Source organism: Tyto alba, unplaced genomic scaffold, assembly GCF_018691265.1.
Source record: "Tyto alba isolate M040663 unplaced genomic scaffold, T.alba_DEE_v4.0 Super-Scaffold_29, whole genome shotgun sequence".
In the NCBI taxonomy this organism is placed as follows: domain Eukaryota; kingdom Metazoa; phylum Chordata; class Aves; order Strigiformes; family Tytonidae; genus Tyto; species Tyto alba.
Window position 1 is genome coordinate 7,031,316 of NW_024881303.1, and position 13,853 is coordinate 7,045,168.

Consider the following 13,853-nt stretch of genomic DNA (forward strand, 5'->3'; position numbering starts at 1 on the left):
TCATCTAAGAGGATTTGTCCTCTGACTTTTTGATCTTGCAGTCATATTGCCATCAACAGGAATGCGCTTGAGGAAGGAGTAATACAATTTCTGCAGCAGTGACAAAAAAATGAAAGCAAATCTGAAAGAGGAAAAAAATCTTGAAAAATTTAATTCCAATTTCACAGGAAACCAACTGTGCAATTAGGAAGTCAACTCCTCATAAGTTAGTGTAGTTTTGTGAAACTATTAGCTAAATTGGTTACATCAGATGATGACTTAGTTCCAAGTTCTTTTAGCTCCACCAAGGTCCAGCATAAGAACCAACTACTGTGACAGATCTTCAGCTGCTGAAAAGAGGGAGAGCTCATTTGAGCAAGACAAGTGGATCCCGGCTGAGAGTTCAGCCCACAATATTTTCAGGAAAGCAGTGAAGGTACCAACTGGCTGAAGTTATATTCTCATGATAATAGCTGTAATTAGACAGACTTCAGAACTTACAATAAAATTATAGATTAATAGCATGCATTCATATTATTGCCACTGAACTTCTTTATCGGTCTTAAAGTGGGAAATGTTGCCATCAGTAGTTGGTGCAGCTTCTCAGCACCCTTTGGAAACCAATTGATTTATCAATCAAGCAAGGAAGCTGGTTCTCTGGAAACAGCTGCCAAGAAAATGCTACTCAATAACCCTAGTCCCAGTGGAGTTATGTCAGCTAGATGGATTTGATGAAGTCTGCAGTCCTTTTCCACATTAAGTTATAATTATAATGGGGATAATATTCAGGATCATTTCTATGAATGGTTCACAGGCCTTTTTCTCTGGATCTTTCAGATTTTCTTTTTTATTAAGTCTTGCAGGAGGTTGAAGCTGAAGGAACTAGGATGTCACTTATGACCACGCAAGAGCTGGCATGTAGAAGAAATGGTGGAAGAGGGAATACTCATGGGGACCAGTGTAATGGCACCAAATAGCTCCACCAAGTTGGGGTGCAAAGACCTTCCTAATCCAGAGAGACCTCTCAGCAAGACATGAGTCCTGCTGAGCTGGGCCAAGTCCCTGGGGAGAGCCCAGAGACCTGCTCCACCACCTGAACCTGGAGGCACACCTCATCCAGCAGCTCCCCTCTGGAAGCTGCGTGCTGCGATGCATCACGCAGCTGGCACTGGCTGTAGGTTCTTACGTGAGGGCCCACATCAACCAGCAAGTCCAGTCGGAGACGTTTCTCTGCACACTCATGCATTATGCATGGCTCCAACCGAGCCTACTTCAAATGCGTCGCCTTCCAGTGCAAAAGATGACTTGGGTGTGGAAGCCAGCTGCAATTCCCCAAAGCCACCTAGGATAATATTTTGAATTAAGCACATGACCAGCAGGGGCAAGTTATTCTCCCGCTCCCCTGAGGGGCTGTATCATGATCTTCCATTGACATAATCATGTTGTACCTGCAGGATGGGTAGGCAAAACGCACTGCAATATTTCTAAACATATGCAGCAGCATCAATTGCTTCATTGCAAGGACAGTAACAGTACATTGATTTAGTGCGGCAAAGCCAAAGCTTCACCAAGCGTTCCTGAAGCTTCTCAAGATCCTTACCCAATTTTACACCAATTATAAGTACTAGAAGGGCAAACCAACAATATAGCTAGTTGTAGGCTTGACTGTTTATTAAAACTTATGTTAACCTCAATGTTCTATCTCCATAATTTCAGTAAAAATGTGCTCTGTATTTATTGAGGTTTGCATCTGCATCTGTTACGTTCACAGACATATTCCAGAGTTTTCAGAGAGGAACCATAATTCCATTAATAATGAAGCTGCCAAAATTATACAATTTCAGGGTTGCATGAAACTGCTATTCTAGGTTGAGACTGAGACTACATGAATAATAGATATTAAAAGAATCAATGAATCAAGTTTTTAGTCTTCATTCTTCTGAATTTTAAATTTATTTTATCTGGGACTGATCAAAGAATTTTGCCGACAGAAATAATATTCTATGATTATTTCATGTTTTCTGTAGGATCATTTTTGAATCATAAAGCATCACCCAAGAAAAAGAAAAAGATATGCCAATGATGTGGAAGTGAGGCAAGTGATTTATTTTAGCTGCGCTGATTTTTTCAGATCTGGTTTTTTTTTTTTTTCAAATCAGCATGGGACATATTGTGTCATTTAATTTTCAGCAAATTTACCTTGGTTTCAAAAAGGAGAGCACAGAAAGAGAGAAAACCCACTATTATTATTAATTGAACAATAGCAGCATGCACTCTATTTCCCCCTTTCCTAATTTATGAAAAAAAATATTATTTTCTCTGATAAAGAGGGAAAATATTTAGTTTGCCTCTAAATACAGGTTGTTCAGCAATCTGACTCAGCAAATCAATGTTTTTGTAAGAATCAGCAAAAAATTGAGCCTTTTTGGAAACAAAACAACCAAAAAACCGAAACCCCAGCTAACAAGGAAGTTTATCTGCAAAGCTCAGATGAAAAGACCCTGAAGTTTGGTTGTGGCTCTCCCATATAAGCTTAATTAATCATGCAATCCTATAGAAAAGCCTAGCCCTTGATTTAAGGTATGGCAAGCCCGAGCTGCTGGAGGCTGGCATTTAACAGGTGCATCTGTTTACTTCCCAGCTACTCATCTTCCTTAAAAAAACCCTCAGACCGTAAATACAATTAGGTGCTGAATTAAGATTGCAAAAATATCAAGCTCTCTAGAGACAAGTGTCTGTCTGAAAGACCTCCCCCCTGCCCTCCCTTCCCCAAAAAACATTTCAGGAAGGTTTTCTGGCTTCTATTACATTGAGCTGTGTTTATGAAACTATGTCTGCAAGCATCCTGGACCCTTTAATGAGATGATGCTGTAGAGCAATCTCTCTCCCAGAGACCCTGTTTTGACCATCAACATCATGTGCTGCCTATTTAGCGTAAATGTGCACCTTAAAATTTAAAAATACATTCAAACAAAGCCTGCCCAAACAGACCGCAGCCTGCCCAGCAGGATCAGCCGCTAGCTTTTCTCCCTCTAATCTGCCCACCGAGCAGCGTCACAGAGACTGTCTTTTATCAAAACAAAGGCTGGATGCTGGCTGGGAAGTGTGAAGCTGACTAAAAATGGCTGAAAAGCTGTCCGAGGCTCCCGGGAAGGTAGCCAGCCCCACCCAGCGCAGACACCGACCCGCTCAGAAAAGCTGAAAATAAGCCCAAAAGGGAGATGCTATTGTTCCCCTCGCCTACTCAGCAGCAAGACAACATCATCGCAATATTTTGCCCCCCGAACGACTGGGCTGAGTGCTCGAAAGCACAACGAAGGGATGACATTTTTTTTTTTTTTTTTTTAAAGCAATCCCACAGCAAAGTACGAAGTGGGTGGCAATGCCGTGGCCGCCTCGGTGCTATCGCACTTCTTGCCGAAGCTGCGTTTTCTTTGTGTCGACGCTAGGCTAAGCCCTCGCTATGGGTGTGTCCGTGGGCAGGATGCACCGAGGCACCCAACGCAACCACCTCGAACCCTTGCGAGCCCGAGCAGACACAAATTCACCGTCACCCGGATCTCCTAAAGCCCAAAAGGTATGAAATCATGCCAGCGGCAGCCCGACGGAGAAAGTCAGGGATGAGAAATGACACTGCTAACAGTAAGGGTGGATGGTTTGGGAATGAGCTGTAAGGTGGGAAGGAAGGTCCTGTATCCTGGATGCTTTCAGGGTGAGACAGCTGGAGATGGGAGAAATAAATTCAAAGAATATAATTAAGGGCTTTTCATCTTTCTTTCTTAAATTACCCCCAAAGAAAAGCTTCACGGGGAGGGAGAGAAAACAGCATGCAAAGGCCCACAGGTGAACAATGCAAAAAGGGATGGATCCTGCCTTTGCCTCCTCTGACATGCAGTCCTCCTAGCATGCAACACTAGAATAGATATAATACCCTGACATTTCCAGTTGCTCCAAAGACAGTCCATCTTGGTGGAATCGGCACTGGCTTGCATCTCGGAGGGCTGAGGAATTGCCGGTCCTTTCGTCGGAGGCACTGCGTTACCAGTCAGGCATTCCCGAGCATGGGTGGGTTAGCGGGTATCGCTCCCGTCTCCCCGCTCGGCTCCGGACTGATGCTGTAAGCAGCACAGGCGGAGGGGGGAGGGCATATTGTACGCGCTGCGGTCTCCACTGCAGCAAATCAGCAGTGTGATGTGGTTGCCCTAGGGAGCAGGCTCCTTTGAAAAGGGGATGCAGTCCCCTTTCAAATCAAAAGCTTGCGCTTGGCGGCTTAGCCTCCTAAGCCATCGCAATGGTTAAGGCAACCTGACGGCAAAGTAATAAAAACAAATTGGGTGTGGGTGGAGGGGGGCCGGGGGGGGAGCAGTGTTTCCTATGTGGCCGTATGGTTGTGACTATTCATGTTCCAGAAATTTCTTGAGAGTGATGAAATCTGGTGTTTACTTCATTTTTTTGTGAGGACCAAATTTCACCCAACCCCTCCAGGTTTGGATGCCCCCCCCTCTCCTCTGCCCAGATGGGTGAGGTCAGGGAGCAGACAGGAAAAAAACAAGGTCAGGATCGGACCCCAACAGGGCAACCCCCATTTTGCTATTTTTTTCAAAACTGTTCCAGAAACAGAAGAAAATAGCAGAGCGCCCACACCACCGGGGATCACTCTTCTTCCCCAGCAGGCATGAGCACCCGCAGGGACAGGGTGACCCGCGCGGCCCCCCAGCCCCTGTGCCAAGCCCTGCTACACTGGGGTGCCGAGCACCGCAAGCTGCGCCCAGGTTAGGGTGTGTGGGGTAAGAGCACTGCCTTCTCCCGCTGCTCAAAATGCTGCATAAACCAGGACCTGAGGCGCAAGAGCGCAGGTATACAGGACAATTTGTGAAAAAGCGTGTGCTCTCAGTAGTAACTGTGAGCCCACTAATGGCTGAATTTTAACACCAGACTCAACACTCCTCTCCTGCGTAAGACAGTGCTCTTGCCTCAGTTTCCCCGTCAATAAACTACTATAATTAACCTCACAGAGATGTCATAACTAAGCAACGGCCACATGGTACTTGGTAAATAATTGGAAAGAAAATGCTTTACATACACCCAACCTATTTGCCTTTTCAGATTTTGGGCAGTGGGGTGGTTATTAATCACAAAGAAACTCCCCCCAAAAGTCACCCCATTTCACTGCAGAGCAACCTAAGATATAGCATATGAGGCTTGGTGCAGTCATCACTGGCAGAATGATCCCTGCTGGGGACCACTCAGCTCCAAGGCTTTAGTTAATCTTTTAGATCATGCTAGTTTATGAAATAATTTTACTTTAGCCATGTTATAGTGAGTTTAGCTTTTTTATATGGAAACAGACACCAACACAGACACAGTGGGTCACGTACACATCGGCATGGGGAACAGAGTTTGAACCTCTCTGTTCTTTTGGCTCCAAAACCAAATGGTCTTTAATGCCTGAGTTAACAGAGGTCTCCTCCAGCTGGCAGTAGTAGGTCACTTATCCTCCCCTCAGGTAACTCATCTCATAGAATAAAGCCAAAAATTAAGGAGAGATTCACCACAGTGCGATCTTAACCTTTACCTAGGAACCTCTGCTGGGATTACAGAGACCAACAGTTATTGTTCATGTTTCAAAACTGTCTTTGAAATCCCCCAAAAGACTTGCTTAGGCTTGAATCCAGCATCTTCAGTCTCCTAACAGGGAAATAATTAACTAATTGGTGCAGAACTGGCTTCAACTGTCATTGCATGTAGTAAAATGAAATCATCTACAAACAGTGTTACAAGTCTTGATATTCTTCCTGGCTTTGTTAAAAAAAAAGGCAGAAACAGGTTGGCAACAGATGATTTCTCAACATGGACTGATTGGTTTAGACCCTTTGCAAGAGCAGAAAATATCCCTATTGATACATTTTGCCCTGCACACTGTCTGCAGTTCTGTGATGGGGTTCCCAGCACCAATCCATAATACGAGGTATTTATAAGCAGTGTATATAAACCGAGCTATCATTCACATAAAACTCCTAAATCCTGGAGTCCCTGAAAAAAGCCAAAGAGGCCTCAAACTTAGTACGTCAGTGAAACTCATGGCTATTGGGCACGTATCACCAGCAACACAGCAGTGAGAAGACACAAAATCTCTGCTTAGTCTCACCGTAACCCACATTTCTCAGTCAGGTATAAAAGACAAATTCCTTTTGGATAGAAGAGTGGTCCATGTACATTTAACATCCTAGTGTTGTATGAAACAGTGATGATTCCTCCTTTCCTTCATTGCTGGTAAGGACTTTTCTTGCCCCAGACTTCAGGTCTCTATCTCCTTTCCCAGGCTACTAAAATGAACCATATCATCAGTTTTCTTGCTTAAATTCTCCTTCTCTTTGGAAAAGTGTCTCTTCAGACCTGGCCCATGTGATTGGGCTGTCCCACACCACTTTTAGAGCTATTTTAATTCATGGGCACCAGAACCCACCACTTCACCACCAGTAACAAGAACAATGTATTTGTGTCAGAAACAGAACCGAACCGGAATTGTGAGATGAACAGAGAAAATGCAAATAGGCTAAGGAGGTCTTCCAGTGTGCCTTCACTTACCCCAGGAGCCGTCAGGTGAGGGTCAGAGACAGTCCCTGGCATTAACACTGTGTGTCTACATAGATGTGCACAAAAAATTTAACAAAATCCCAGTCAGCACTGGGGTGGATCCAAGACTAAAATGGCAATTGATAAAAAATGCATTTCTACAATGAGAATTTAAATTATGCATTCGATAAGTAGTGAGCCAGAATTAGGACTAAGCAGTTGGCCATCAATAGAATGAGGGTGAGAACTACTTCTTTGCAACAGAACTAAACAGGGACCACCACTAAACATTTAGCAAGCAGACTGGAAGGCACAAATAAGCATAGCGCTGCCTGAATCTTAAAAGGGTGAGCCATGCACAGGTCAGAGATCTTGGCATCTACCACAAGATACTGCAGTGCTGGAGGAGCATTTTCCTGTGATCATGAATAGAAGCAGGATTAAAAGCAGTCAGTGGAGTTTGCTTCCATTCCCTTCAGAGCACTGTGCATGGGAAGCCTTCTTCTGATGCAGGATGTTATTGAAATGATGACACATCTTAAGATTTTTTTAGTGAGGTCACCTAGAGCTCAATGTTGATGGCACAGCCACAACCCAAGTGGGCTCATCAGTATTTGTCTGTTAAGTAGCTCTGCTGGAGCTAATAACCCATGTATGTAGGACGTGTGGGGTAAGGACTCAGTAAAATAAAGTTATCTGGTTACTTTCAACCCATCCTAACCTCCCACTGAGGGAAACCTCTGGCCAAGTGAACATGAGTAGGGTATTGCTGTCTGCCTCATTACTTTCCATCCCTCCAACAGCAGCAGGGATTTCTGGATGACTGCAGGGCTGTCCCTTAACAATCCTGCTGGAGAACAGGGTGGAAATCAGCATTGGTTTCAAAGAATGTTTAATGATAATAAATTCAAAGATAGAGCAGAAACCATCACCAGTTCTGCTCTAAGTGCAGTGACTTTGAAGACACTTTGGGCTGATTATGCTTTTCAGAACAGCGCTGTACATCACTCTGCATCAACGCAACGTGGGACACATTGAGGACAGTGCCAGATCTGCAACGTGGTGCTGTAAGATCCCGACATTTAGCACTTTAGGAGAACAATAGCATTAAGAGAGATCATTGGGTTTTTCTTCTAAGCTAATTTGTTCTTAGCATTAGCAACAAAAATAGAGGGGATGCTATTTTAAAAGTTGCATTAATATGTCTCAAAGCTCTGAAGAGCAATGGGGAATTTTTGCCTGAGTACTCCAAGCCAAGGGCAGCCAGAAATTACATTTTTGTGAGGAGGCTGTCAATAGCAGAGGAATGGGCCAGATCCTGGCTCTGCTCTCATCCTTCCTGCTGTCTTGCACTCATTCTTGCACAACATGTTTTCTGGGCTGCAGAATCACTCAGAGGCAGCTCCGGTGAAAAGGCCATGAGCTGAGAGATGCTGATGGCTATTGCAGATCCATCATATTCACAGTCTAGGTGGTACACAGACAGCTCTATCCTTGCTGTCTTTTGCCCCAGCTCCTTGGTATTTTCTCTTAGGAGCATTAACACAGTGATTAATTACTTTTTATCTCAGGTCTTTAGACCACAAAAGGAAACAATAAGCTGGTAAAAAAGACAATATGGTCTTAAACTGGTGCAATTTAAGTCTGGAGCTGAATACTCAGAACAAAAGGAACCTGTGTCCTGGCATGCCACACAATGTTCCATCTTCTCTGCGATTTCTTTTAAAAGTCTTGAAATGCCTGGGTTTATGAGGACTGTTTAAATCCTGAGTCAAAATATTTGGGTTGCTCACAAGGACAAGAAGTGTGTTTTGAGATGTGTTTCTAAGCTTCCGCTCTGCTGCCTGTGTTTCACTTTCTGCTCAGCACAATTGTTCTTCATGCCCCTTTTTGCTCAAAGATTGAGATTATCATCAGGTCTTTGGCAACAGCCACGTGACATGAGTCAAATGAGTGGGTGAAATAATCAGGTGAGATGCACTTCACACTTGCTTTCCTCCCTGGGAATGAGGTGGCCTTTCCTTCAGTCCTAGTTAATGAGCCATTTAGGGGGAAGTGCTTGGATTTGGTGATATTATTAAGAAATAATTTTCCATTTTGGATTTTGATCTGCTGATGTGCAGTCCCTCAGTGAACCGAGCACAGATCCTCTTCACTGGCCACCCCAGAGATGGCTGGCACCTCTGCAGTGCCATTTGAGCTTGGTGACTACTGCAGGCAACAACACATCTAGCACACAAGAACCAGCTTTGATTTACTCCTGGCTCTTCAGTAGTGGTTAATTTCTCTTGGTTCTTTAATGTTATTTTTGAACCATGAGGATCATAGAAATGAAGGCTCTATTCCTGCCATTGACCTAGAAAAGTCTTTTGATTCTTTCCAGGGGGACTACTTTTTTCAACTGCTGGGAACCTTCAAATTGGGTGTTTATCTCCTCTGGGGGAGGTAGTTGGTATATCTTCACTCCTCCTTTAAGATTTGATCAGGAAAGCTGATGACACCCTAAAACTCTGGTTGACCTCCTGCATTCCCCCATTACAGCAGGCTCTTATGGTTCTTGCAGCCTACCCCCATTTTCAAGCCTGCTGCTTTTAAGCCTGTGCTGCTAAATTTTTCTCTCTTACAGCACTGCTGGTGCTGCAGCTGGCGTTATTAATTCCATTTCATTAACTGATCTTCCTAATGGACAGGAAGACAAAAGGGAAGACAGTCCTGAGACCACAGCATGGCTGGGCCTCAGATGATCTATGCTCAGTCCTCGTGTCTGCCACAGGCTTCCTACATGACCTTGGGAATCACCTTTCTTAGGTCTCTGGGTCTGCTTGGTCTATTTAAATGTGGGGCATCTTCTGCTTTTTAATCTTTATTTCTGCGTCACCCAGCACATCTGCTGCTCTAGCAAAGGAACCTCACTCATTTTTGCAATATAACTTACAGGATGGTGTTACTGGCTGTCATTCTTGGACCAGTGGAGATCAAGCAAGATCATAAAGATGAATCGGGATTGCATTGCTCTTGGAAATCATGAAATCCTGCCTGGTGCCGTGTAAGGATGCTGGGGGGGCAGAGGAGCCTCCTCTTTGGCCAAGTATGCCCAGAAGGGATGAAGACATCATACTTTTAGCAAATTCTTGAAGCAAGGTCTGGCAGCCAGTGCCCGAGCTGGGGAAATGAGGCCTGGCCTTTGCCACATGTGTCTTGGTTTGGGCTGAAATAGAGTTAATATTCCTTTTCAGGGACTAGATGAGTGCTGTGTTTTGGATTTAGCTTTGGGTTTGGTATGGGAAGAATGCTGATAGCACACTGGTGTTCTCAGCTGCTACCGAGACTTCAAGGACTCTCCGACTCCTCATGTCCTGCCCGTGCACAAGGGCACAGGGAGCAGGGAGGGAGCACGGACAGGGCACCAGACCCAAACTGGCCAGTGAAATATTCCATATCATGGAAAGTCATGCTCACTATATAGAGGAGGGGTGGTTGGGAAGGGGCTCTCTCTCTCTCGCTTCCGGGATTGCGATTGTGGGATCTTGGTATCTCGGGGTCGCTGGCCGGGAACGGGCTGGGGGTTGGTCAGCGGGTGGGGAGCAATTACGCTGTACATTGCCTGTTTATATATTTCTTTTTGTTTTCCCCCTATCATCGTCATTGTTCTTGTTTTATTGCCATTATTAAACTGTTCCTATCAGCCTGCGAGTCTCCCTTCACCCCTCTAATCCCCTCCCCCATTCCCAGGTGGGGAGGTGGAAGGGAGGGTGACCAGCTGGGGTGGTTGGTTGCGGACCAGCCTCAAACCACGACAACACGCGTGTGCCACAAGCCACCAGGGACCCTGTCCCTGCCTGGGCAAGGTCCCCTGTCCCTGCCTGGCCCCAGAGCAGCTCATCTCAGCGGCTCTCCCCCTGCGCTGCCGGCACCCTGCAGGGCAGGCACAGCCCCTCCAAGCTGCTCCCCTGGCCGGAGAGACGGTAAGAGGGTGAGCAGGGACCACGTCAGTGCCAGCCCGCAGGCGTGCGGGGCGGCGGTGCGGAGCGCCGTGCCCCGGGCAGGCAGCCCTGCTGCGCGCCCAGGCAAAGTGCCGCACCAGCGCAGCTCTGCCGCGCAGCAGCACTAGGCAGGTGCTGCCCAGTCAAGTCCTGCCCTTCGTTCCCCCGCACATCCAGGTCCTGGGCTGCGGCCCCCAGAAAAGATGAAAGATGTGCCCGCAGAAATGCCCAAAGCCCGGCTTCCAGCTTATGGTGGCCGCCCTTTGCTTCTGCTCTACTGGGATCAGGCCCAAGTCTGGAAGCTCCAGGTGACGATGCAGGGGCTGGGATGCTCTGTCCAAGTGCAAAAATGCAACTACAAATTGTGCAAATGCAACTGCAGATTAAACCAACAGCCTGCAGGCAGAGGCTCAAGATACTGAGGCTTCATTTGCAGCAGTGCTACAAGCCCTTTAATTCAGGCTGGGATTCTCATAGGCAGCCAGGGGTGCTTGCAAATGGGCTCTGATTTGCAGTGTTTCTGCTGGCTCCTCTGCTCCTGTACCCAGCACTCCTCTTGCTGGCCCAAACCAGGCAGGTGGGAGAAGGTGCAGAGTGACTTACTGCAGACCAGACCCCTTTCCCCAGCCCCCATCCAAGGAAAAAAAAAAAAGTAATTTTATTTGGGGAAGGGAGTCACCCAGCAGGTCCTGAGCCGCTCACCCCTCTGCACTGAGCTGGAGAGCAGCTTCAAGCATCTCAGCATGGACAACTTTGCATCCCCCACCACTGCCCCCACTGCGCAGGGGGGCTGGGAGGATAAATGGATTAGTGGCGGAGGTGTGTGGATGCTGTGGCCATGCCTGCACCAGCTCGACCGAGACAAAATTGTCATGGCAACCCCAGCTTTCCCTGGAAAACAGCAACAGATCACTAATACACCGATGGATGCAATAGCCACAGCTGCCTGCTCCATGGATGCGAGACACCTGGGTACCAAAATGCTCTCTACAAAGGGAGGGATTGCACTCACCGAGCCGCAGCTCTGCATCATTCTCAGGCTGGGAAGTCGGCTGCTACTACAGAAAAAATCTTGGCTGAGGTTGCAGAGGATGGGGAGGGACAGGTCAGGCAGGATCAGGTTAGAAAAGCAGCCGCTCCTGTCCTGAGCAAATGCAACTCTACAGCACTTGTAAAGGTGATGGAGGAGGCAGAGAGCGTGGGTGCTTATTGCAGCAATGCTCACAGAGCGGTGTGGTGCGAAGGGCTGATGAATGAGGAGTGTGTTAGTACTGTCCAATGGAAAAAAAAAAAAAAAAAAAAAGGAGAAATGAAGGACATAAAATACCAGTGTGTAAGACAGGAATGTCAGTGCAAGGCTGAGAGAGGGGGAAAGCAAAGAGAGAATATGAGCAGGGCTCTGGTGAGAGCCAATATGAACACTGGCTAGAGAAATGCTTTGGACAGTGAGTAGCACTCTGATTTTTAAATGTTATTATGGACCTCTAGGGTAATTAGAAGAATTAGATCAGGAAATGATGTGCCAGAAGTGTTGTCTGGGAAGTGGTCAGAGTTGTGTTTGCTGGGGAAATGAGTAGGGAAAATGGTTTTGTGGGGCATTTTAGGACATCAGCTGGAAGAACTACACAGAAAAGCAGTGATGGTTTGAGTACTGGGGTGGGCTGGCCTTGCCCCAGCACATCCCCTCACATGGGGTAGAGGGAAGAGGAAAGGGTGGATCATATGTATATATCTTATGGAAGTTACCATAAGCAAGGTCAAGCAAGCTTCCAGCATCAAATCAGCAAAATATGTAATGAAAATCCACACCCTGGAGCCAGCTCATTAGGACCTTAACATCAGTCATCCCTAAAACTAGGTATCTTATGCATATAGATGCAAAATGAGGAAAAGAAAAAAATGCAGAACCCAGATAAACCCACTGAATTTATGGAAATGGTTTTCTCCCTAAAAAAACAGATTCCATCTCTGAGTACTTGAATAACCTGTTTCCTCGCTCCCCCTCTCTGCACACAATGAGAAAGTCCTGATTTGGATGCTGACGTTGAGTATCTGAGAAGAGACAATTTCATTTCCCATTCTTAAGGCCAAAGGAATAAAGATAGATCAGCAAAACTGTTTCACATTTATAAAACCAAACTAAAAGGCCTAAGGAATTCAGATTTCCCTGATGATACCATTAAACACCATAAGCCACATTTTCCTGATTGCTTCTGCAAAGGAATGATAGCCCTCTCCTCTGGGATGAGTGTGAATACCTAATAGAAGGTATAGAGTAAATCTGAATGTATATATGTCAAATGGAATTATTTTGCCATCTTTATCAATTAATAAGCATCATGTAAGTTCACTGGACAAAAGTGAACAAGGGAAAATGTTTTCCTTATATCACAGTACCTTTAACCACTCTGCTTCAATAATATATGTGGATATAGTAGAAGTAGCAGTAATTTCAGAGTAACGGTGAAGATTTTCAGAGATACAGAAATAGCTGTTATCCCAGAGCTGCACATGAACAATGAGAGGTAGAAGGATAGCATACTGTATTTTCAGCATGAATAGTGAATTCCTTTGCAACAGGTTTGGGTTTTGCAGAAACTAGGGAATTCCAAAGAGAATACCAAAATAGTCCTGGGTGAGCATTGCAAAAGGTCTGCTGGGATTTCTGAACTGCTTTCCCCAAGTGTTTCACTCCTTGCAAACATTTAAGTATAGAGGGTTTTGCTGAAACTCCCTGACTGAGATGGGTACCACCAAATAACCCTTTGTACTATATCAGATACCTCATTCTTAATAAAAACATCCAGGGACCAAAACCACAATATCCCTGTGTCCCATTTAAGGCTCTTGCATTTCATATGATACTTAAAATTAATTTCTTGCAAATGAATCAGAGATAAAACATAATGGCACAACATTAATTTTTAAATTATAATAAATTAAATAAAACCACAGTCTTTGTATATGAAAACAAAACAAACCAAAACCCCAAAACCAAAAGCCATGTTATGTTTTGGATGAACCTCATCTTTCACAGGTACGGTAGCCATGATCAGCTGTTGCTGAATGCCAGGCAGGTCTCTGGGTCCTGCTGGTCCTCAGCACCTGTAGATCTGGGCTTTGGAAAACGCAGCCTCTGAGTACTCCCAGCCTGAAGCTGAGAGACATCAGCCCTCTAGATTAGGATGTCTGGTATTGAGGGGCTAGAAGAAAAGGGATTGTACTTCATTTTGGAAGAAGAAGCTCTTACATTTTCCAAAATACTTGCTTTTTAACTGTGATTTTTCTTCTTTTTTTCCCCCAGGTTGCCTGACA

At 45.4% G+C, this 13,853-nt stretch overlaps 1 protein-coding gene across 2 annotated transcripts in view; it reads right to left on the reverse strand.

The window, feature by feature from the left end:
- Window positions 1-13,853, reverse strand: part of RTN1 (reticulon 1) — a 120,726-nt gene that overhangs the window by 12,919 nt on the left and 93,954 nt on the right. Inside the window, exon 1 of one of the 2 annotated variants that reach the window (XM_009964012.3) lies at window positions 3,911-4,350. The exons of the other annotated variant lie outside the window; for it this stretch is intronic. Coding sequence (XP_009962314.1) covers window positions 3,911-3,971 — 61 coding nt within the window. The 5' untranslated portion in view covers window positions 3,972-4,350. Of the gene's footprint in view, window positions 1-3,910; window positions 4,351-13,853 lie in introns of those variants that run through there. 2 annotated transcript variants of the gene reach the window in all.